This window comes from Apis laboriosa, unplaced genomic scaffold (assembly GCF_014066325.1).
Source record: "Apis laboriosa isolate Shangri-la unplaced genomic scaffold, ASM1406632v1 scaffold229_cov158, whole genome shotgun sequence".
In the NCBI taxonomy this organism is placed as follows: domain Eukaryota; kingdom Metazoa; phylum Arthropoda; class Insecta; order Hymenoptera; family Apidae; genus Apis; species Apis laboriosa.
Window position 1 is genome coordinate 104,221 of NW_025222413.1, and position 26,345 is coordinate 130,565.

General features: G+C 29.5%; 1 protein-coding gene across 1 annotated transcript in view; it reads right to left on the minus strand.

The window, feature by feature from the left end:
- LOC122713085 (octopamine receptor beta-3R-like) overlaps positions 1-15,409 on the minus strand; it is a 102,545-nt gene extending 87,136 nt beyond the window's left edge. The window contains exons 1-2 of the mRNA XM_043933226.1: positions 14,765-15,409; positions 12,455-12,692 (exon numbers count right to left, since the gene is read on the minus strand). Coding sequence (XP_043789161.1) covers positions 12,455-12,692; positions 14,765-15,409 — 883 coding nt within the window. The remainder of the gene's footprint in view (positions 1-12,454; positions 12,693-14,764) is intronic.
- Positions 15,410-26,345: the final 10,936 nt, after the last annotated feature.

The following is a 26,345-nucleotide window of genomic DNA, read 5'->3' on the forward strand; positions in this document are numbered from 1 at the left end:
CCTCCTTGATACACGTTTCTTTGAACTTTCGCTTTAATTGAGAATAATAATTGTCACGAATAAAGTGAGTAATTTTGGTAATTTTCTAAACATTTTATTTCAAATATTTTAATCCGAGAAAAATTCGATGATGCAACTATTAATTTTAATCTTAAAACTATTGATTTAATCTTCAATTGTCTTCATTTAGGTGAATTCACGTTGAATTCCCAAACGAGCAATTCATTCCTCATTTCCAATTCCAAAACATTAACAAGCTTGAAATTCGATTGTTTCAATCGTGTCGATGTGGTGGTGTTTTGTCCAAGCAAACGTTCCTTGAAAATGAATTACAATACGTCTCTGTACTGCATTTAACTAATTTGCTGGAGTTCATTGTAAATCGGTTAATCGATTGATTAACCGCGAATTTCTACACAAAAGCAACTACTTTATCTTACAGCTCTATTTTCGAATGCAACCATTTTATCACGTCGACTAGTGTTTATCATCATATCCTTAAAAGAATATTTCCAAGTATTTACTTCGCGAAAAAATATTCAGAATACAGAAATAAGAAGAAAGATATTTTTCAATTATTGCTTTTGAGTTTTCATAAGTGTAGTTTCCATATTGAGTAAAAATGGATGTTACTAATACATTGTAATTAATACTTTTTTATAGAGTTAGCATGATTGAACATTTCTCAATAAAACAAATTTCTCGTCTATTTTTAAAACGTAAATTTATATTTCAATGATTCTTAAAAATTCTATAATTTTAAAATTCGATATTAATTTGAACTGGAACTTTGAAAATGGAAAAGAAAAAAAACTTATTTGACTAAAAAAGTTTTGAACAATTGAATTTCCATTTTTAACGATTCCTGATCTCTAAATAATTCGATTAAAAAATATATCTCCGTGTGACAACGAAATATTTGATTATTTACTCGTATCTACAGTGTTCATTATTTATGAATCGCACATATATATCGCACGATAGCGCCAAAGAGTCTGGAGGTCGAGCTAAGCCGATCGAACTTGCTTGGAAACGTGTAAAAGTGGCTGAAACCGATCTTTTCCGATCGAGCCGAATTCAATCGACTTCCATTCTAACGTATCCCACTGTGCCACTTAATCAAGTTAAACAAAGTCAGAAAATGTTCGATTCGATTAAGTTAAGCGATTGTTATGGCGAACTATTTTCGAATCTCGATTCGTTTCTTGAATCAAATTTCCATTATTTTTTTTTTTTTTTTCAGGTCAGGTTCGATTCATTTATTAAGAGTATGATGGTCAAGGTGAATTATTCGGCGATTCTATTTCATTTAGTCTGATGTATTTCCCTTTCAATTTGCTTTTAACCGATGAAAATTGATCACGTATGGACGGATTGGATGGAAAGATGGTTTTTACGTTAATTAAAAAAATATTTTTAATTTGATTATTGAATAGTAAGGAGTAAATTTAACGAATTGAATTTTATTTCTGAATTTAATTATTGTAGAAAAGAATATTGGAGTAAGGAGTAATTACGTGGGTTTTCTTGAATTTAAAAAATTAGAAAGTTATAAATCTAATCATTAACAGTAGAGGTTGAAGGAATTTTATTTAAAATCTTTTTGATTATATTTTTCGTTTCACTTTGATATCTTATCTTATTTAATTATTTTTCTTAAATACTTTATTACTTAATAATCTTGTTCAAAACTAAAAATAAAATTTAAAGTTAAAAATCACAAATTTATAGCATAATTATATCGTGTATAGAAAATTTAAATATAAATAATCAATTGTATTACGTTCAAGGTTAAAATAATTAATAAATTTCGTTTAAAATATCAATGATTGGAAATTAATTAAATCAATAATTAATTAAACCTTTGAATTAATAAATAATTAATAATCGCGTTTGATCGTATTTTGGAATAAGTTAAATCTCCATCATTTTTTCTCTCGATTCAATTTTTCCAACTCACATTTCCCGAATTCATCTTTGATCGGGATACGAAAAATTTCCAATTCGAATCATTATCCTCTCGATATCGTGCAAGTATACCACTAACTCAAGAAGAGCTTAAGGTCGAGCTCGCTCGAACCGACGTTGCATGCTTGTAAAAAACGACTATTAAGATACGAATCTTCAAGTCGATGGCAAAAGTGGTGGCAAGGTCCAAAGTCGTATATGTATTCGTGATGTATTCGTGAGCTTGCGCGTTCGCGCTTTTCATCTAATAAATAGCGATGGAACTAAACGTATCGTGAGTAGAGTATTTGAACATTGTCAGACCAGATTCGGATACTTTATATTTTATCTAAAAAAAAAAAGATTTTTTTTAAATAGATATGAAAAATATTATAGATTCGAATCGTATATGAATACTTGTAAATAAAATTGAATAGGATGAAAGATCGAATAATTTCTAAAAATTCATTTAAAATTAATTATCTTTGAAAGTAAATTATTTTAATTCTCATGCATGATCTAGTTTTACATTAAAGCGTCTCAAAATAGTATTATTTTGCTTGTAAATGTGATATATTTTTGTTTTTAATGAGGATATATTGAAAATTATAAAATATTATTTTAATAGAATTGGAAAGACTGCATTATGAGAATTTTATGAAAAAAAAAATTTGACCAATAGCGAAATATTTATAAGTAGATTTTCGAAATTTACAACTATTCATTTTGAGATTCGAAGAGATTCATAAAAATGAATCTTTTGCGTGGGATTTGGTTGGATTTACGAGTACATGTTAAAGTTAATCCCATCGCTACTAATAAGCTTCTCTCGTTTTCCTCTTCAGCGTAATCTCAGACTAAACCTTTGAGATTAAAATTCTCTCGAGGAACCGCTGTTATTTCTATTTGCCAATTTTTAACATTTATTTATTCTGATGTAATCACATTATCATACTCTATATAAGATAATAAAATAATCCACTTTCTTTTTTTTTAGGAAAAAGTTATATGATTTAAAAACAAATTTTTCGCGACAATATTCTGATGAGAAAAACAGAAATCATTTTCTTTCAATAAATAAAAAGTTAAATTAGATGCAACATTAAATTTTAACTGTATATTATTATACAAAATTAACTCAAGAATGCTATCAATTTTAAGTCGAAAATTATTAAAATATTATAAAATAGTATCATAATACCAAATAAATTAAAATATGTTAATTTAAAAATTCTTTTTCTCATATCTGTATAAATATTTATAACAATATATTTCCATGTTTTTGAAAAAAAAAGAGTAGAAATTCGTAATATAAATAAAATATAAATGTAAATAAAAATTATAATTAAGATTAGAATTTTATTAACTTTTTATGTAAATCTATATCGTAACCTTAATACATTATAAATTCAATATAGATTGACGCGTAAAACCGATAAAAGGTCACTTTTATATCGATTAAAAATATTTCCACGTGTTTTCAAGATTTTAATCGGATTAAAGTATCCTGAATAGAAGCAACGTTTAATTCACTTACGGAACATCTTGTTAATAACTTATTTACCAATGTCCAATTCAGTTATCGGAGAAAACTGCTTCATTCTAACGATAACAATAATAGTATTGCGGCACGAAGAAACCAGAAAGTCAATAAAGGGAATGATACCGATTTCATGCTTTCTTACGAACCATGTTCGATCAGAATTTTCGACTTCTTGAATTTTCTCTGGAGAATTCTGATTTTAAAATTCGATTTTATTGGTATTGGATCGAACGAACTAATTCTTTACCGATTGGTTATTTTTATCGCGAATATGTTTGGAAAGAATATGAGGAAAATGAGAAAATGGAAATATAAGGTAATATGAGAGAATTGTAATGGAATGGAAAGAATTTATTGTCTTTTCGAAGGTAAGACTCGAATTAATCTTGTATGATCTTATCTCAAACGTTACTCACCAAATTGATTTTCAACAACTGATATGATCGAATGATTGATAGACCAGTTATAAAGTTTCTTCTATTTATATGTTCAAACTTCATCGTCACACATAAAATTGATTCAATATCTGTTATTTTATTATTTTATATTATTTTATAAGAAATGCAAAATACGAATATTATTAAAAAGATATTAGAAGCTTCTTTTTTAAATTTGCTCATTTTAACGATTAAAATAGAAATAGAATAAATAAAAAAATTAAAATTGTTGATATTAATCTTTTTTTCATAATCGTATAATTTGACGCTTCAAATTCAATGACCCAATTTCCTGGAAATTTATTCTCATTAATTAAATTATTGAAAATGAGCAAATCTCCAGAAAGATTCCAGGAAAATTCCTTAATTTCGAATCAAAACTTGATTGCAATAGTATTGATTATATTCCATCGTTGTTTGCAAGCAATCAATATTACCGATTTAAAGGGAGTGATTAGTGCAAATATTGAAAGTATCGAATGATTCCGAGGATGAGAACGAGAATCGAATCAAGAATCAAGAGGATTGAAATCACGTACGCATCTGTGATAAAACGCAATCGTTCGATTCTTTTACCCGTTGTACGTGATATGAAGAAAATTTTCAATTCAGCCACGTACGAATTCGAATTTTAAACAATTTTTTAATAAACGTCGCTGAAAAGATTTGAATTAGAGATTTTTATAATGAAAATTCTATATTTGAAGATTTTTAATTTTTTGAAACGACAAAACGTCTAATATTTATAATCAGGAAAACATCGAAGTAACGATAATTTTTCTTCTTCTTCTTCTTCCTTCTAATCACGTGCAATTATTATAATAATCGGAAAATATACATATAAAAATTGTCACACAATGTGATAAGCATATAAAAATAGATCGTTATAAATAGATATTGGTGCGTGATTGCACGAATTTGACATGAGTGCAACAGTGTTGCAACAGGAATTGCAGTGGAGGAGAGGATGTATCTCCGTCGAATATCGATCGTCCTACTTGTCAATTCGAGTATAAAGCGATATACATACATATTTGAAAACATTCCACCGTAAATTTCGTGAGCGTCCTCTAATGGCCTACGTTAATCCTATTTGTTATGCAACCAATAGGGATAGAAGTTGTAGGGGTAGAGTCTGATCTTGATCGCTTAGAAAAGTACGATCTGATATCGAAATTCGATCGACATCGAAATGAGAAGATTGAAGTATCGAAAAATGTGGTATCGTTTATATATATTATAAAGATAATCTTATAAAAATAATATTTTTGGCTTTCAACATTCGCACTTATTTACCAAGTTGAGCAATTATTCAAATAACAATGTTGTACCTCAACGCTATTTTATAATAATATGTACGCAACATTTCTAATTATATATAATTGTGATAAAATTATGAATTACATTAATTGCGTTACTAATGACATATAAAGCTTCACAAATAATATTATTAACATATTTTAACATGAAATTATAGTAATAATATAGATAATAGAGTTAATCTAAATATTGTTATAAAGTTTCTCATAGATGAGGAAAGATAAGAATATATCGTCTAATCATCTACGAAATACATTGTTTAAAATGCATGATAAATTGAACGTGTAATTATACCATTCATTCAATTCGTCGTGGCTACATTTGTTTCTTGAAAAATTATCAAAATTTTCTTTAATTTCTCCTCAAAATTAATAAAAAAAGAAATTGCGATTGACGACAATATAAAAGTAGTATATCATCGTGCAAAAATCGTATCCGAGAATTTTCAATAGCGACAAATTCGAATCTTTGACACATTGAAACTATGGATAAAATTTTTATTAAGTTATTTTTTATATTTTTTTTATTTTTTTATACTTTATTATTTCATAACATACAATTTTAACATAAAATACAATTAATAAATTGAATTCGATTGTACAAATAATCAAAATATTGATGATTCATTTCTTTGAATAACAAATTAAAAGACAAAACAAAGAAATGTTGTTCTTTCACTGCATATAATAAATGACATATATTATATTTTATTAAACCTTTTTTTAATTAGTGAAATGGATGAGAATTGAACAAGTCTTGAAAAATGATCTAGATGAGAACAGTCTCTCGAGCAAGATTTCATTGGAACAATGACAATCACATAGAAATAACCAATTTGTTGTTAAAACGTATGAATAATCCAGCAATGCCACTCTCTCGAGGCGAATCATAATTTATCAACGTCCGCCACCAAGAGCTTTGTTAATTGTTGCGGAAATCCGTATCTGTGTCCATTTTCTTTGTTATAATTTCAACGTTCAAGAATTAGAAGGATTGTTTAAAATTTTGCTTCTCCAAACACAATGATTCGTTCTTCATTTTCCATAAAATTAATAAATAAATTTGTTCTAGTTTCTATTATTTCGAATTGTTTTCATTTAAATGTGTTCACTTCAAATTATTTAACGAATATAGATCAAGCTTATCTTTTCCATATATTATATTCGCTTTAAAGTTACAAATTTAATTTAATTTCACATCGTTATTAAGATAAATGAAATGACATTATTTAAATTAAGAGGAAAATTCTGCGAAATTGTATTTTCAAATTTTTATACATCATTCAAGAAATATAAAAAAAGGAAAGAAAAAAATACTTTCAGTTTACTACATAGACTAATATGGTAATTTAATGGTGAAATTAATATCCATATAAAACATATATATAGTTCCTCGGTAACAAATATAAAAATTTTATTATCTTTGAATATTAATTTAATTAAAATTCATCGATTATTTTATGTTTGATAGAAAATTTAGACACACGTTCATAACACGAATGAAACAAGATAAAAATAAAAACGTAAAAATAAAACAATCTCTTGTAAAATTGCAATTCCTTCGAATGAATTTTTACAAACTCTTCAGAATTAACTTTGAAACACTAATTGCTGCTCTCGTGTAAGAATATAACGAGCCACTTTTCTTTGTCGTCGTGCAGTCTGGAAATTTCCTTGTTTATGTAACCGAAAACAACTTCTCAGCGATAAAACTGCGCTAGCAATGTTCCAAGAATAAAAATACGTCGGTAACTGTCACCCTGACCTTCCACGGCCACCCACCCCTCCGTTTTCGATCTGCTAACCACCATTCACCTCGAATACCGACGATGATGCGGATCGTGCTAGGTCAAGGTCATTGGTCGAGACACAGGAAATCTTATGGCTGATCTATGCGATCCGTTACTACTGACGCCCTCCGGTTGGGATTAGCGATGGCTTCGAGTCGCTCTAGATCAAATCTAGTTTGCATGATCGACAGATTTCTTCTTAAACGTTCTTACGAAAATTTAAATTATTTAAATTATTTAAATGTAAATTATTTCATTTTATTCATTTATCATAGCTTATTTTTATTTTCTTTGATTTAATCATCTTTGTTATAAGTTTAAAATACAAAATTTAAAAATGGTTGAAAATTTAAATTAAACTATATGAAATTCTATAGAAACTTAAAAACAAAGATATTGAAACATGGAGTAAAGATAGTTTATCGTTTTGAATAAATCCTTACAATCTTTAATATCTTTAATATCTTTTTGAAAATTTCAAATCCATTGTCATCACACGTATTATTTTGTATTATTTTGAGCTAAACTTTAATTCAAGTAATAATGTGCGATAACAAAATATTTTCCATTAACTTAATTTTGTTAAACTGATTCATATGTCCAACGATAAAATTCAACAAGAAAAGAATTCGAAAGTCGTTCAAAGATTTTTGAAAAAAATTGAAAATTGAACTATCCTTATTTTCTATCTTCAATCTCTCCATTACTATAATTTTCAGTCTTTACCAGAGTAAAATTGCAGCGATGACAGGATACGTTTGAGGGTCAAGGTCGGCTGACCGACGAGTCCTCTACGCGCCGGGGAAAGAGGAGGGTGACTTGCAGTCGATTCGTAATTTCGTTGCAACTGCAGTTGAACAGGCGCGCTCGTAAATTTCCGACACGTACCGTGGTGTTACATATTAATGACGGGTCATTAAAGACGATATAGAATCGAGCAAATCTCTGTTTATTGTTTGTCATATTAACCACTTCCTCCTTTTTCGTCACGTTCGAAATGCGTCACAATGACGTTTCATTCGTTTTTTCGATTTACGAAACTCATATCAATCAACTTTGTTTGGTCAAATTTATCGTGAAATATCATAAAATCCAAACAATTTAAGTACTTGATTATTTAAAATTCAAGTTAAATTTATAGTTTTCGAAATGATATTCGAAAAGTTAAGTTTTTTAAAAAAGAAGTCAATTATCACATTAGAAAAGAATAATATAAAATACTTTGGGTTAAAATAATACTAAGATAATTTTAAATTCAATTTCCAACTAATTTTAAAATTCATTAGTTTTTTAAATTAGATGCAAATTTCTATTTACTCTTATCGAATTGAATTTTACTTGATGTCTGGCGTAGAATAATATTCCAAAATTATTGCTACAGAGATTATCCATTTGATAGTTTGTGACTTAAAAAGTATTATTTTCAGTGAAATCTGCAACTATTCCACCAAGAACTTTGTAAACTCATATGTTTCGATTGTGTAATCGATAATACATATCTATATTTGTTCTTGAGTATCTTCTATTTCGAGTATAGTATATTAGAATTTTTAACAAACATAAAACATTCTATTGATTTAAAAAAATCATTAGAATAATCGAACAAAATATTTATAAACAAATAGGTAAAATTTTTCCAAGAAAAAATAGAGAATGATATATAATATAGCAAGTAACGATTCAAACCATTCACCGATATTTTGCAAATCCATTTGACGATCTCATACTCTTTTTATATTAATATCTTTTTTTCGATTGACTGACCTTTCAACACCCACGTTTGATCACAGTGTATATTCACACTATGCATTCACGTCGCTCCATTGTACCGTTCTTGTTTAGAATTCGACTCTCACTTTCCGGTTTGAACAAAGACAAAGCATTCGTTTTATCGTTTGCAAACAATATTCATACGTACGATACATCTATATTTTGGATGATTTCCGACTTTCATAGGCTTGCTGTTAGCTTAAGTGAAAACTTTTGATGCATTGATGCACAATTGATCAAAACTTTAAATTATCAATTAATATTTAACAGTACAAAATTAAAATTAGCTATTCTTTATAATCAAATAATTTTTTTATTTATGTTTGATTTGTTGAATTAAAAATTATCATTGTTAAATATTTAGATTATTATGTAGGAATAGGAATGCATCTCAATGATTTTAATGATATTATCAATCAACTTATTAAAAATAATAATAAAATATAGTTTGGTTTAAAATCTATTCTCTGTATTAACTATTATTCTTTAAAAGGAACAAATTTTATTTTCATGAAACGAAACTTCACTAATAATAAACGATGAAAATATATTCTTCTCGAAATTCGTATTATTATAATGGAAGGGACAAAATCATATGTTTGCGAGAATATTTGTTCTCAGAATGCTGCATTGTACAGACAAATCCTATCTATGTCGAATTTTTTTAACGTTTTAACAATCCTCGAAATCAATCAGTTTTTTCATTCGTTTATAATCGTTAGAATGAATGGATTATCATGATCCAACATGCGAACGAAAATAGCTGAAAACCACGATTTTATCAGGAAACCGCAAAATCCCATTTAATCGGTTCAATCGTTTTAACCGCTTTCAATCGGCGCCCTTAATTGTAAACCGCAATGACTGTCGATCAAAATACAATTGTAAACTTCAACATTCACGTATTTTTCATTGATTTCGAAAACTCGTATTTATCGGAAATTCGTTATTTTTATCCTCGTTACATCGAAACAGATTGCAGAATAACAAAGATATATAAATATATACTTTTATAGCAACGGAATAATTTTATATCAAGACTTCTTAATCTCATGAGGAGTTATATATATATTATTAGTAAAATAATCAACGATTGATCAGAAAAATGTGCATTCGAATGTTTTCATTTTCTCAAAAATGAGGCTTTGAAGAAAATATTATATTCTACATTTTTTATTTATTTTTGCATGTAGATCTATCTTCCATACATTATCTATTCATATCCAGTTGGGAATAAGCTAGGTGCATGTGTATTTGATTGAAATTTTGCTGAAAAATGAAGCTCTTTCTACTGTTATTTTGTTTTTCCATTTTCTTCTTATTTTGAATCGTTTTATTTTCGTGATCTTATTTATACTATGAATATTTTGTAAATAATAGTAAAACATTGATCAATAAAAACAAACATTGAATAAATCATTTGTTATCGTTCGTTATATGCTTTATTTATTTTTGTAAAAAGTTGAATCATCAATCAAAAGCTCTTACATAGAATTATATAAATTTAATTTAAAATTTAAAAATTATAATTGAAGCGTAATATAAATATATCTTCTAACTTATTATTAGGAGGAAATTATTTAAATTAAAAAAAACTTTTAACGATTCATGCCTGATATTTCTTTTTCTCAAAGAAAAAACGAAGAACATCGGCGAAATTTCTTGTTTGACGTGTTTCCAACTCGATTACACAAGAAATAATCCTTCTTCCACTGGTTAATCGTCTTACGAATCGCGTGTCATCGCGGTCTTCCGCCTTGTTCCTCAGTGTCCGCTAATACTCGCTTCCCCGATTGCTATTTTCTCCAACGATGCCCTTGCATCGTCATTGCAATTTTAGAAAAAGGAGAAAAGAAGCGGTGAATGCTCCTGCAAAATCCTCTTATCTCGTTAAACTATATATTGTATAATACCGTGCACAGACTCGTGCCGAAAATGCCGAGGAAAATACAATTTCCTGTCGTCTCTGCGACTTCTCCAGATTTTAAAGTATTTCGCGTTAACGTTGTTCGTCAACCGGAAATCATGCTCTTTTGGAAATTTCTTCCAATATTCAACCATCTCGTGGAAATTTCTTATATTACGTCTTTTTTTTTTTTTTTTTTATTTTTCAATTGAATTCTATTGAAATTCTTAGCGAAACTTGATTGCACGAGATACTTTTATTTGCGACTTGTAATCTACGTGATTTACACGGTTAGAAAGTTCAGTTACTTTATTTTATATAATTTTCTCTATATTGATCTACTTTATTTTTTAATTTTGTATAAAGTATTTTGCTTTTTAAATAAATCGATCGTATCGAAATTTATGATATTCAATGTTCAGAGAGAGATCCAACAATGATGTAGTAAGATACATGTGTATAATAGTAAGATTAGGATAACCATTACCTATCTAGATCGTCCCTAGATGGGATACGTCATCCATAAATTTCCTGTGTCCCATTCACAAATGGAAATTTATTATGTTTATAACAATATTAGAAATTTATCAATTATTGTTATGGAAGAATATTACTTTATATTATTATTATTTCTTATCAAAACATTAATCTTTGTTAAAATTATAACATGATTTAACAATATGAATTTCATTTTTAAAGAATGTAAAAGGATAAGAAAAAGTGAAAATAATTCAATGAAAATTTATAAATTTGTAAGAAATCTTTCATTAAATAGATATTATTACATCACGTGCTTAATTAATCCTTTAATAAAAATTCTTCGAAATCAGGTGAGAAATTGCAATTTTTGTAATCAATTTTAATTAACACTCGTTTTCATTATCGATACTTCGGATATTTCCAAATATTTCGATCATTGACGACCGCTGATTTAAAAAATTAAAAATTAATCATGATCGTTCGATCGATGTTTTAGCTTGAAACTTGGCCCAATTGAAATGAATAGCACTCAATGATTGAGAATTATTTTGAAAAATATAAAATGAATTGTATAAAATTGTGTAAATATAAACGTAAAATGAAAATTTCATATTTCATAATTATTTTGGAAAACATGGATTAGATATTTGTAACATTTGTAACATTTCGAAACGTTAAATTATTTATTTTTCATAATGTAAAGTTGAAAGAAATTATTATAATATTTTATATAATATAATTCTGCATTTACATAATTCATTTTAAGTTTAACGCGTTATAAATCTTCCTTTTTTAAAATTCTTAAAAGTCATTTGTTTTCCAAATGAATGCTTTTTAAAGGTCTTTATTTTAACTTTGAATATTTCATCCTATTAAATATTCTATGAAAACTAGAACAATGGTTACCTTCGTGCTATGGAAACTCGTCTAAAACTTTCTAACAATAAAACAAGTTAAGGAAAAGACAATCAATATATCCTTATTCTATAACCTAAAAATTATCAAAATTTATTTTTCACACCTTCAATTAAATATTAATTTTTATTATTTTTAACGCACGTTTCTTCATCTAAATGAAGTTTATTACTTTCGAAAACACGGATATATCTCAACGTTGGGCAATGAAAAGAGAAAATGAAACAGATTTCCTGAATGAGACGTCAGAAAATGACTTTGAAACGACAGAGGATGCACCGTTCTAACAATAAAACAGGAACTGGAGACAACGCTAAAACGTTTTACGTGTAATCGTGCAAACTCACCGGTTTCGGCAGCCGCTTGAAGCAGCATCTGCTGATGATGGTGTTGCCTGGTCGAGGACCTGTGATGGTGCACGCTGTTCAGCACGATGTTGCTCGACGTCCTGCTGAGCGCCTTCCTTTGTCTGACCGCCTCCTTGTAGATCTTACAGTACATCACTATCATCACCAAGCCAGGTATCCAAAAGGAGATGCACGAACTGATCACAGCGTATGGCCGGTTCACCACGAAAGAGCAAACCTGCAACGACGGGGATACGCTATAACATCCTGCGCATCAGTCTCTGCAATTTATCTTCCGATCGATACGAGATTTACATCGAATACAAAGCGTTGCTTTAAGATAGTAATGTTCAGGGTAAAAACACCTGAGACTTCGATGGTGGAATTACAAAGATCCTAAAAAGGGAATATCCATCATCCATGTGTTTTTCGATATTGGTATGTATAGTATGTATGTATTTACGTAAAATGTTTATTTAAATTTTTATGGCAAAAGTTGTATATGTTTTGTTTTAAGGAGCGTGGGTCGTGTTATTGCTGGAAGCTATGTAAGTGATTATATAAGTAAATGAGATTATTGATTTATTGTGTATAAAGGGTGTGTAAAGGGTACTTGGATTAAGTATATGTAAAGTGGTTTAATTAGAATTATGTCAAAATTTTGATAGTTAAGAGAACATATTAGATGTCTAATCTTAATAGAAATCTCATTCTATTGATATACCTCTCAAATTGAGAATATATTTTATATATAGTTTTTTAAACGAAAATTTCTTTTAAACGATGTATCTAGAAAAAATAAAATTTCTCTGTTTGATAGAATAATTTCCGTTATATAATCTAGGTATATTAAAAAATATATGACAGTAATAAATTTGTTACAACGCATGAAGGTTAATGGCATAGAAAATTGTTCGATCGAGTTCCAATTTTCATCAAGGCTTAAGCAAAATTTTTAATTCAATTTTCTTCGTAATGGTAATCTTGTCGTGTATGCGGAATTTATATTAAATCTGCGACATAATGAGATGAAACCTTTCCCCGCGCTTACGTAAACTTCATTTTGAAACATAAATCCACGTAATAATAAACCTAGTCAAGTGCTTGTGCTGCAAGTCAACGTTAATTAAAAGAAACGCGTCGCTTTTCAATTTTAATTAGGCAAACAACGAAATCAATCATACATTTACTTATTTTATTAAAAATTCCAATAATATATTTTTAGAAAAAAATAAATATGTTTCGATTAAAACATTTGACTTACGTAATTACTCAATAAAATAATCGTTCGATTATTTTCTCGAATTATTTTCAATTTTTATCTATATTGGAACTTCTGTAAAATTATTATCCAATGATGAATCTTTTCGTTGAAAGAAATCTACGAGTGCGAAGATTTTGATTTAAAAATTCAACATTCGTTAAAAAAATTGACGAAAAACTGCAATTGAATACGCATAATTATAGCTTTCGTCCAATAGTACTTCAGCTGCAAATGGAGCATCGACTCTTCGATTTCACTTTATTTTTACTACAATCGAGTTCAAATTGGATTTGTCTAGCCAACTGATGAAACAGATACGAACACTTGACGTTTTTATCACGAGCAAAAAACATACGGGAATCGTTCCATTAGATTAATGAATAATTTTACTTATGTAATATAATTCAAGCAAATAAGAATTGATTATTAATATTATAAATTTAATTTTTTAGGATCATAACTCGTCGAATTTATAATGGGACCTACACGATGGTGTTCGGCCACTATGCATAACCAAATTAGCCAATCAAGGAAACAATAGTGCAAGTTACGTGGACCAAGTGAAGGACGTGATTGGTCGATTTGCCTATATATAACGCACGCGTATGCAAATTGAGGAAAAGCCTTGCACAAATCCTCTTATCCCGGAGGAATTATTGTCAGTATTCATAATTTGGTATGCAAGTCGGAACGCTTATTAAGCAGACACGTTACAGGTATCCAGTCGACCGAAAGTCACGTTGTATAATGCATATGAAAGATTCTCCGACGAAATGTGTCACTTTGACGTGTAATTATTACGCGATATCATCTTTGGACATCGTAAACTCCGAATACATTAAGAAACAGAGCGCACTTTGTGCGTTTGGATCATGATTAATGGCCATTTTCTATACTTCGTGATATTTTTACAATATTAAATAAATACTAATCATCGAGAGAGAAATATATAAAATTACAATGAATCAATGAATATTCGATCGAAAGTAAAATTTCAACTCGCCTATATATACGTGATCTAAATACAATCCAAATATCAAACTCACCTCCGGATTCTTCACCATGTAATCCAAATGTTCCTGCGTGGTGTACCAACCCATGAATATCGGTATGAAGCTGATCAAAGCTGGCAAAATCCACGCACTGCCCAACATACATCCCACAGTTCCCTGTCTCATGATCACCGTGTACTCGAGAGGGCTGACAATGGCGTAATACCTATCCACGCTGATGCAGCACAGGTGAAGAATGGAGGCGGTGGAAAAGTATACGTCCAACGAGTTCCACACGTCGCACATGAACCGGCCGAACAACCATTTACCGCCCGACAACTCGGCCGAGGCGTTGAACGTCATCGCGCACATAGCCACCAGGAGATCCGCGGCTGCAAGGCTCACCACGTAGCAATTGGTCACCACTCTCAATCTTCTGTGCCTCCTCACGCTGGCGATCACAAGAGCGTTGCCCAGCACCGCCGTCGTGATTATGCTTCCCATCACGATACCTTTGATCACCACCACGAACACGTTCACGTTCTCCGGTAGATTCTCGACCGTGGGGTTCTCAACTGGAACCGAGGTGACGTTGTTCGCAGCGGTGCTCGACGGGGTGCTCGTGTTGCTGGAAGACGTAGGGGTGGGATCCACTCGGCTGGGCAGACTCGTCGTCATCGCTGCCATTACGTTCAACATGATGAACCGTTGATGCTCCACTCGAGCAGTTTCACTCGATCATGGCTGTGGAACGCGCCTGATCGTTTACGATCATCGCCGTCACACTTTGCTTTCCTTATTTTGGGATAAGTTTGGTAAGTTTGGTAAGTTGATTCGAATTCGATGGCAGGTAAAATTTTATCGAGCCTCTTATGAGAGATGATCGATCGGATCGTTTATTAGAATCTGTTTTTAGATCGATAAATACGTAATCGATGATGATATTGATTCAACTGTTGGAGATATTGTTTCAGATGTTGTGTGGAAGGTAGGTGTAATCGTTGGGAATTCCTTGAATGGAATCTTCTTTGAGGAATGGTTGTCTCGACGCGTTTGCCCGAATGAATGAGGATTCCCCTCAATGATGTATTCGTGGCGATTGACCATGATCGTTGAATGTCCATTGTTGAATGTTTAATGTATTTTGTTGTGCAATTTCTTTGATTGAGGAGGATTCGTGTAATGTCAGTAGAAAATGTCCTTCCAAGTTGATTCATTAAGGGGAAACATTGTTTTTATTCGAGTTGTACGTTTGATTTCACTGGAGAACACTCTGTAAAATTAGAGTCCAATCTCTGGGATGTTGTTCGACTCGTGTTCCAGAACGATGTCTGTTTATCGAGTTAAACGATGGCTATCGAAAGCATTAGCCTAATTCCTCGTGCCTCTGCCTCGAAACGTAGTTCCTGCAATTCAGAAATACGAGAATAAATACGTGCAATTGGTAAATTATCGAAGAATTCTTTACAAAAATTTTGAATAATTTAATTTATCGTTAATAATTAAGGTAAATAAGATACATATAAATTCATATAGAATTATTCTATCGAGTTTTTCCCATATATTTTCTCTAATATTAAAATCTAATTATGCTAATATTAAAATCTAATTATGCTAATTTAAATCTAAAATTGATATATTTTTAGTAATAACGATCGATCACATAAAAGAGATAATATTTTATCCCACTCTAAAATCTTTCTACCTCTATACCTCAGGAAGTTTTCAACAATTCCAAATATATCTTTAGAAACTTTAGATTCTTTTTACCATTTCTTCTCTCTCGTGTCTAAATACGAGTACCAACGGGTATAAAAATTCTATCGTTTCCACGATGCAACGGGTGGAAGACCGCAACAAATGTTTCACTCAACACAGTGACAAGTTCATCCTTTGCGGACTTCCGTTACAAATTGCATCGATGACGGATCACCCTATCTCCGGGGAAACGATGGTAAGAAAAAGTTTGCCATCCGGTCTGGCCGTAGTTTCCAGTTAAAAAGTGATTGCACCGAGATGGGGCTATTTGCGAAGAAGATTGCAAGAGGGCCGATGGAATTACGCAGCGCGACGATGAAATACTTTTCCGCATCGTTGTGGGACGAGGAGGCGAATACAATGAAAGGGGCGAATTCCGGCTTGCTGTTCACCAGACCTTTAATTACAACCGATGTCGCCATAGTTGGCTCAACACTCGTGGAACCGTGTTAAAATGGAGAACGGTTTAATAACATATTCGAATAATTATTTAACATGGTGGGATTAGAAAGAATTCGTTCATTTTCTTTTTATTTAAAAAAAATATTAATTTTATCGATATAATTCGTAATCAATTTTGTGATCAGTCATTTGTTTAATTAACGTTTAATTAATAGTTGTGAAATAGTCATTGATCGGTCAATAATCATTTTGTCCGATGTTCTTGGTGATTATTCGACTATTGTAGATTCATATAGAATTTTGATTTGAATCGAATGTTTTCATTTTCGCTGTTTTTAAAATGAGAAAAATATTCATTATTTGTAAAACGTATAACGAGAAGATGTGCTTTTTTTGCGCAATTGTACAATTATTTTTGCAAAGCAAGAAATGCGATACAAACAGGAGAAAAGATTTTTAGTGTGAATAAAAAAATGTTGTAAAGATGATTTCGTGATGAAGATTTTAATATTACCAATGACAAATGTTCTAGAGAAGATGAGTGAAAATAATCTGTGTTCGTATCAAATGAAAGATTGCTGAAATTTTATTAATATCAAAGTTCAACTGAGAAAAAAAATATGATTTTTTTTAAAATTCCAGTATTGTCTGTGAAAAAGTATTCATCTTATAACAAATCAAGGATATTTCGCGATATTCGTACGAGATAAATTTTCATTAAATACATGCACGAATGTAAAAAGCAAGAAAATATATGAGCCAAGTTCAAATCCATGATTCTTCGCCAAAAAATCATTTACTTCCTCCGTTCTCTTATTCTTCGTTATCATCTATACCTATCTCGTACTATATAAATATCCTTCTACAATAAAAGATATTAAAAGTTTTCCCTTTTCCTATAGAACTTCGAATTTTATCCGTAGAATTTTCGAATTCTACGGAACATAAATTGAAAACTCTTTCCCTGGACTGAAATAGTTCTCAACATCGAGGAAACGTATACGTAACTGTGGTCAAATTTTTAATCGACATCTTATAAAAGCAAAAATCCAATCTCGTAACCATCGGTAGGAAACGAGATGAAAAGAGATAGGACGTGGAAACCGAGCGGAACAAATCGCCCACACAGCACGTGGATGCCAGAAAAGGAGACGGAATGTATGTCAATCGATAGACGTTCTTCGAAGTATAAAACTCACAGGATAGATCGTGGAACAATTTTATCGGCGGCCACGTCTCACGTCTATAGCGTCCACGTCTCGATTCGACCTTTCCGCGCTTTGTACTTCCTGTTTATGTTCAACCGTGAACTAATTTCCGCCGGCTGGACAACGAACGCATCCACCGGAATATCCACGAATTTTCTTCTTATCGTTCGTCTCCGTTCCAACAGGATTCGATTAATTTTTCAAAATTTTTTACAGATGTCGGGCGATGGGGAATTTTGCGAAAGAGGAAACATTGTTTTCTATTCGAAATGTTCGAAGCGCGATCCTCCAAGGCCTAGGAATAATGGTCGAATAATGATAAACTAGGCCACGTAAGAAGCAAGCGTTTAGAATTATTATGGTGTTCGAAAGATTGGATAAAATAAGAGAATTGCAAACTCTTTCACGTTTCTTGGACAAGTTCATAATGGAAGGCGTTAATTGTAGAATAGGAATTTACATTCTCGTTAAATCGTGTTAACTTCTAATTGTTCAAGATTAATTGTATTATGGAGAGCAGAATTAGTAAGTAAAATAAATATATACAATTGAAACTTGAGAAGATGAAAATTAAAAGTAGAATATATTTTCAGCAAATTTTGCTTCTCTTGGAATAATACTATAAAATACAGCATGTTTAAATAATTATATTATATATATAATAAATATAATTATATTTAGATAATTATATTTTGATTGTATTAAATTTCTTTAATTAGATTTCTGGAAGAGGAAATAATAAAAATGAAATTATTATATTTGCAAGTTAAATTAAATAAATTCAACATCTAAAGATCCTTAAAATGAATATTTAACATTCTAATTCTCTTGTGGTATATAAGAAATAAAATATTTTCATGGGAAAGTCAAAAGAGAAAGAATTACAATATACATAAATTGTTATTCAATTATAAAATGAATGAAAAATAATTTTCAGTAATATTTCCTGTACAAAAGTGGAGATATTCGAGCGGAAAATACGAATGTTTGAAAAGAAACAAAACTAATAGAAAAGGAAAAATGACAAACGAAATTGAAAAAGAAGAAAAAGCTATGAAAACAAAACAGCCGACATTTCTTCGTTCAAATGCAACGGACGTTCGTACACGAAACCCAAATTTTTCTCTTTCTCTCTCTCTTTTCTTCCTTGGGTAAAAAATAGGTTAGCCGCATTTGGCGAAGTGAACAGAGTGTTAATTAACAGGGTCGCCCTAGCGAAATTCAATTTCAATTTTACAATATTCGAATCCAAGGCAATTTATTTTCACGAACGAGACGAAAACAGCATTTTATTCTGTTTTCTTTGTCTCAAGATAGATGAAACTGCATCGTTCCATTCTTCTTTTCGCATAATTACGATCGTACGATTAAAATCCTGAGAAAAAAGAAAGATAGGGATGTTCTATGTGATATAATTATATCATATACACATAAACACAACATTAAGTTTTTCGACTTAATCGCACGAGTCATTAGCTTGACACTTGATGCGAATACATTTACATGCATGAATAGAAATAAAAAATAGAAGGTCCAACAAATGATAATTTCCAGAGATGACTGCAAATTATATATTGAAAATATAAAGTGACGTTGGATTATCCAATTTTCTTATTAATCTAAGAACGAAACTATCAATATTTTCAAACTATCGATATTGGACTGAGTCTTTAAAGAGATTGCAAAAAGAATTTGAAAATGCAGAATCACTATCAATTTTAATTAGAAAAAATATATTTTTATTTATAAATGGCTAATTCAGAAGTAATTCTCCAGAATTCTATTCCGAAGATCCATTTAATTTTCGTGTTAAAATGTATATAATTAATTATTAACTTTCGAAAAGCTAAATAACTCATCTTGGTAAAATTAATCAGGTTAACTTCTGCCTGACTTCAGTTTCCAAGATATAATGCAAAACGCTATGTATTTAATAACACTTTAATAACATTATGTATATTTAATATTATGCAAATTTCATAATCGTTTCTACGCGTAAAATGTCATCCTTCGTATCCAAGGTGTATTTAAAAAGTAATAAGAATGATCCTGCTTCTAAACATCGCAGATAATATTTCACAGTTTAAAATATATATTTCCAATCTACTTTCGATATCAATTTCAATTCGATTCGGATAATACAAACGATTTATCAACGAATTTTATAAGAGAGCTACTATTGTGTCATTGATACTTGTTGTTAGATAAGTAGTAAAACTTACGTAACAAGATAAGAAAATTAGTTGAATCATTTTCCAATTAAACAAATAAAACAAATACAAAGTCAAGAACAATCTCATCGATTATCCTTATAACAGGATAATCTTGCGTTTGAATAAACACGATTCTTCCGTGTTTCGGTGCAACATCAAGCGGAAATAGCGTGCGAAAAAAGATTTGTGGACGAAAATTCACAATCGAATGCGAATAACCATGATCAATTAGCATGACAACTAGTGTTCAATCGATGTGGGAGAGCGTAGCGCCTCCCAGCTACGCGATGGACCAGAACAATTACTAATTGGACTAGAGTTGATCTCTGGTGGCCAATATCTCCTCCGATTATATCCGGAAAATAATCGGAATTCGATTATCATCTACATAGCCGAATAATTTGGCTATTGTAATTATTGAGATTTTAGCGTAAAGATAATCGATATTGAATTGAGTTCTTGATAATTTTTTTTTTTTTTAACATGTACAATAACATGTCAATCATTTGTTCGTGAAAGCTCAATATGAATTATCTTGAAACATATAAGAGCGTTTTATTTATAAGTCTTCTAAATCTTGTTGCAGTACACGGAATGCAAAGAATTAAGCATTTACAAGATTTTATATATTCATTGGACACGTTTGAAGGATTAATATTCTGGAAATGAAATGAATATATAATAAAATATCGATTGAGACTTATTTATTAATGATTAATATTAATATTAATATTAATATTAAATAGTAAATAATTGAAGTTTGTATTAGATGAAACGAGGTGGGAATAAAATGAAACAATTCTATCTGTTATACTATCCTCGGTATCTCGCTTCGTAATAAAATATAACGTATAAAATAACAGTGAAAAATAATAAAAACGTGAGAGGATGAAACATATTAAATGACTTATATAATAATCAAATACAACAAAATTATTAAATCACGTATAATGGTATTAACTATTCTGAAAATAATTTAAAAGAAGATACTTTCTTTATCCAATTGTAACGTATCTGACAACAGATGTTTCATTTTCCTTATATCCTCTTTTTTTTTCTTTCTTTCCTTCTTGTATTATATTATATCCTCTTTATAAGTTTTATATGTATATTAAAATCTATAACAAGGTATGATTTAACACTTGGATACAATTTTTAATATATATTATATATTATTGTTTTTCAATTTACTAAATACTAAGTAATAATAAAAATTCTAAACAGTAATAAAGATACTTTTCAACAGTGATAAAGAAAAGAAAAAATTTTCCTCTTTAACTTAATAACGTTCATTTCAATGTTAATGAAAAGCTATTTTCATTTCAGAAAAGTTGAATAATGTTTTTTAGCGATAATAATGGTTTTTATTATTCATCGTGTATAAATATGGAGAAAAATCGAGAAACAATTACACTTAACCTCGAAACCTATAATAGTTAAAGACCATTACCAATGGAAAATCTTGAGACAATGAGCGTTACAAATACATATGTACTTAAGTACATTCTCGATGCAATGGAAGATCTTTGGATGGAAAATAATTTAATCTCTATTGCGGAAGATAATATACGAAGAATTGTGCAATATAATTATTTCTTTTAATAAAAAAAAAATTGTTTTCGCATCGTTAAACATTTTATATTTGTTTGATGCTAAAATATATCATTAATATATTTTATTTTTTTTTTAATTTTATTCATTATTTTCCAAATTAAATAACAAGGAAATTACAAGGAAAAACAATTAAAAAAATTATGTTTTATCGTTATATGAATAATGTTTCATTTCGAATATTTTATATTGCTATTTATATTGTTTTTAATGTTTTTAATATTTTCTACCTTAATATCATATAATTTTAGCATAATAATTTCATTTATTTTGTTTTTTTACTTTCTTTGACTATTATTGGAATATCTGAAATTTTAACATTTTTTAAATATTTCTCTTTTAAAAAATCAATTGATGAGTCAGAAGTTAACACATAAATTGCTTCCAACAACAGAGAATATACAAAGCCAGTTCAAATACCATTGTAAAAAGTTAATAATTGCACGATAACGACGAGGAACCAGGAAAAATTTCGTCTACATTTCAATGGAAAATTTGAACGCTTAGCATTTTCAATCGAGCAAAAAAAAATATATATATATATATATATATATATTTATATATTTGTATCATACTTTATATACTTCGAAAATAATAAATGAGCAACAATAATTAATTTATTAAAAAAATCATTAAATACATTATTGAGAAATTCTTTGTTGCTTAAAAAGTAAATGACAAAGTATAAATATTCACGCTGAAATATTTATTGATAATAAATTATCAATAATATTATCAAATTCTGAAAGAGGAAAATTAAATTATCAGAATTTAATTCATTCTTAATAAACATGCCTATAAATTTTACGTACTTTAAAGATAATAAATCGAAATAATGAATATTCAAAGTTTTGAAAAATTGAAAAGATAAAATGTCATAATTTATATATTTATAAACAAGAATCTGAAAGAATCATTAATGAAAAATGTATTAATGTCAAGAAACTATTCATGAAAGAAGAGATTAAAATTTATCTTGTGTATATTTAAATTTATAGAAAGATATTCGTACTAAAATAACGTATTATTAGAAATTTTTTTCTAAATTCAATTCTATATTTAAAAGGTTTCCACAATAATTATTTGTTCATTTATGTTCATTATGTACAAAAAACGTTTTATCAACGTTTTTAAAAAACAAAATTTCTAAAATTCTTGCAGAATATTTCTTAGAATAATTTATAAAATTTAAATTCTCTTCAAAGCATATTATTTTACCTATCTTATAATTTAATTTCATTAAAACCCTAATCTCTCAACCCTCTTAAGAAATTATTATAATTTTAATAAATAATATTTAAAGCAATCTAAAAATAATCACCTTTAGTAAATCGCTTTATTAATCTCTACAAAGAATACGACACAGTGTAGCATTTTTCTACCAATTTTTTATAAAATTACAAATCTTAATACTGCACAAAATAATTCTGAAAACAACCCTTTAACGAAGATCCTACTCACAAACATCATTCACAATCATTGGCACAGAGACATCGAGTCATCACCAACACGAATAAAAATCGTATATACGCGTAGAATCCCTAAATACCTTACAATCGTCACTTAAACTAACCCTGAAAACTCACCCTCTGGCCGATAAACACTGCATTACCTCCGCAGAGAGAAGCATTCACATCGAAACAACCACCTCGTCAACATCACAAAAAGATCTTCAACAAACACGAACAAACAACACCCTCTAAATTCATCCCCTTTCTATTAATACCCCCCTGACACTTTCACCGCGGACATTTCAACCGGAAACTGACCTTCCCGCCGGCGTGTTGAGCTCTGCTCAGCCTTTACCATGCACTCGTGTATCCTTTCCAATTAGAGCAACGAACAAACGAACTCTCGAGCGAGACATCAACCCTTTGTCTCGATATATCTCTTTGTCCTCGACGCATGATGTATACCGAACAATAACGTATTCATCGTGCCGAACCGGCGAATTTGGTTTCAAAAGACGCGTGCATAAACGCGAGGTCATCGGTTCTTCGTACAGGCCACGTTAAAATCCGAAGCGTGGATCGGCAAGGAAAGGGTTGACGGCATATTTTCATTCATCGTTTCGAACATACGCCGTGTAGAAACGCGATCGCGGATCAGAGCCGCGAGGCCGGCCGCTTGTTTCAGCGGGTCAGAGCGCACTGTCCGCTTTGGGAAGACACCGATTGATTTGGCCAACCACCGTGGATGGCGCCACCGACGTCGAAAACAACCCCCTCCGAGCGCCAGGTGCGATGCACCAAGTTTCTGGCGAGAAAGAAGGGCGGCAGCGGCGGAGAGAGGGATGCCACCCTCTTCGCCGCGATAAGCGTCGCACTGGCAAGTGCAAGGTTAATTGGCAGAAGCGACCGGAATGATTTCTCCTTTCCGTGGACTGGATTGGGTGCTGTCGATTTTTCCAGAAATATTCTCTCGCCAATGATTACACAACGTTTTCGTGCAACGTTTGCGCCGATACTTGTGCGTTTTTCACCGTTGAACCTGCGATCAGATTCTTCTGTTATCAATAGTTCTTACGTCGTGCATACTTTGTAGCGTCTCGATCGATGAAAAATCGTTAAACGTCAAAGGTTCGGTAATCGTTTATGTTCGTTGAACGAGAAAGATGTAACGAAAAGTGGATTAAAACTTGAAACTTTTTTTTTCCATTCTTTGATCGACTTTATTTTTTACGATTATTTTTTACGAATTTTTTTTTTTCCATTCTTTGATCGACTTTCGATGATTCTAGAGAGAGATTTTAGAGATTATTGATATTAGAGATAAACCTCTTAAATAAAAAAAGAAGTTTAATTATTTTTTAAAAAATTTTATATTAATTTTTAAAAATTTATTGATTTAAGGCTGAGCTATGCATTACGAATTTTTTTTTTTCCTTTACAGTATTAGAAGCTATAATCATTCATCTCCAAAATAAATCTCGTTAAAAAAACATTATTTTCGACAAAATTACAATTATTTAAATAAATGCTACCTTTTTCTCATTCAATACAAGCTTATAATAAATAAGATCCAATCATTTTTTTAATATCATTTTTTTTGAAATAATAAATAATAATAATTAATTAAATATTCATTATCAAATTGATTATACATTAGATTTAACTTATTACATCGTTAATTAATTTGATTGAAATTCGATTGAAATCAAGAACCGTAATACGTATTTCCTTAATTGAAATCAATTTATTAAATTTCCCTACAGTATGATGAGTATTTATTAGATTATCGCTTTATAGAAAGTAATACTTTTTACTTTTTATTATTGATATACGAGAGGTTGTTGAATATTATATTTCTCTTACATCTAAATTAACATAAAATTCTAATTCTATGAATAGTAAATATGAGGTTCTCTGTTGAAATACATACATTGACTATCCTATTTATTGCAAAGTTTCAAATAATTTAATACAAATATGATGAATTAGAATATAAGTTAATTCTAAATATATTCTAATTCAAATTATAAGTAAATTACGCAAAAATGGTAGCAAGGATTTAATATTACAGACAGATTTACTATTACGGTTTAAAATGAATATGAATATTCTATAAACTTAAACTAGAATTTTGAAAAACTTATTATTATTTTTTTTTTTTAATAAATCGTAATAAATAATAAAAAATAAATAAAAAATAAAATTATCACATTATTGTTACGAATCCTTCAATTTATTAAAATAAATAATAATACAATTTTGTATTCGCCTAAAGAAATTTCATCAATCTCGTAATTAACCAACTCATTTATTCGAAGAAAGACAATTAGAATTAAGTTGGAGAAATGAAATTTTTTCGACGATTATTTGTTCTTTTTTACGAAGAGGATTCATCGTACTCTTAATATCTTTGAATCGTTCCCATAAAATACATCAAAGAACACTTTGAGCATTAATAGATTGAAAAATTAATTAATAATTAATAAAAAAAATTAAATTAATTAAATTTCAAATAAAATTACTTTAAATAATAACTTTAATTAATCAATAATTAATCAAAATAATCGAATAATACAAAGAGCAATAATATAATTTTATTTTTAATTACTTATTATTAACATCATTTCAAAGTCAAAATAGAAAACCAAAGATCTTGAAGAATAACGAATTTCAATTTCTTTGAAACAATTTTAAAAATCCACGAACAGAGAACACGTGTGAAAGGATTAAAAGAAAAAATTATTTTGTTTTTCACTTGCCGTTTCTTTTTGAAAAAGGAAAATCAGTATGATTAATCACTATTTTGTATTACTGACACTTTTCAATTCGTACATGAGATATGAAAAACGAGACATATGAAAAAAAAAAGAATCATCCAATTTATTATCGTTTATAAAATTGTTTTACACTGTTTTTGCTGTTTCATAAACTTCATTTCACAAAATAATAAAAATAAAATAAAAATGTTTCTTTGTGAGAAAGTTTTTTTTAT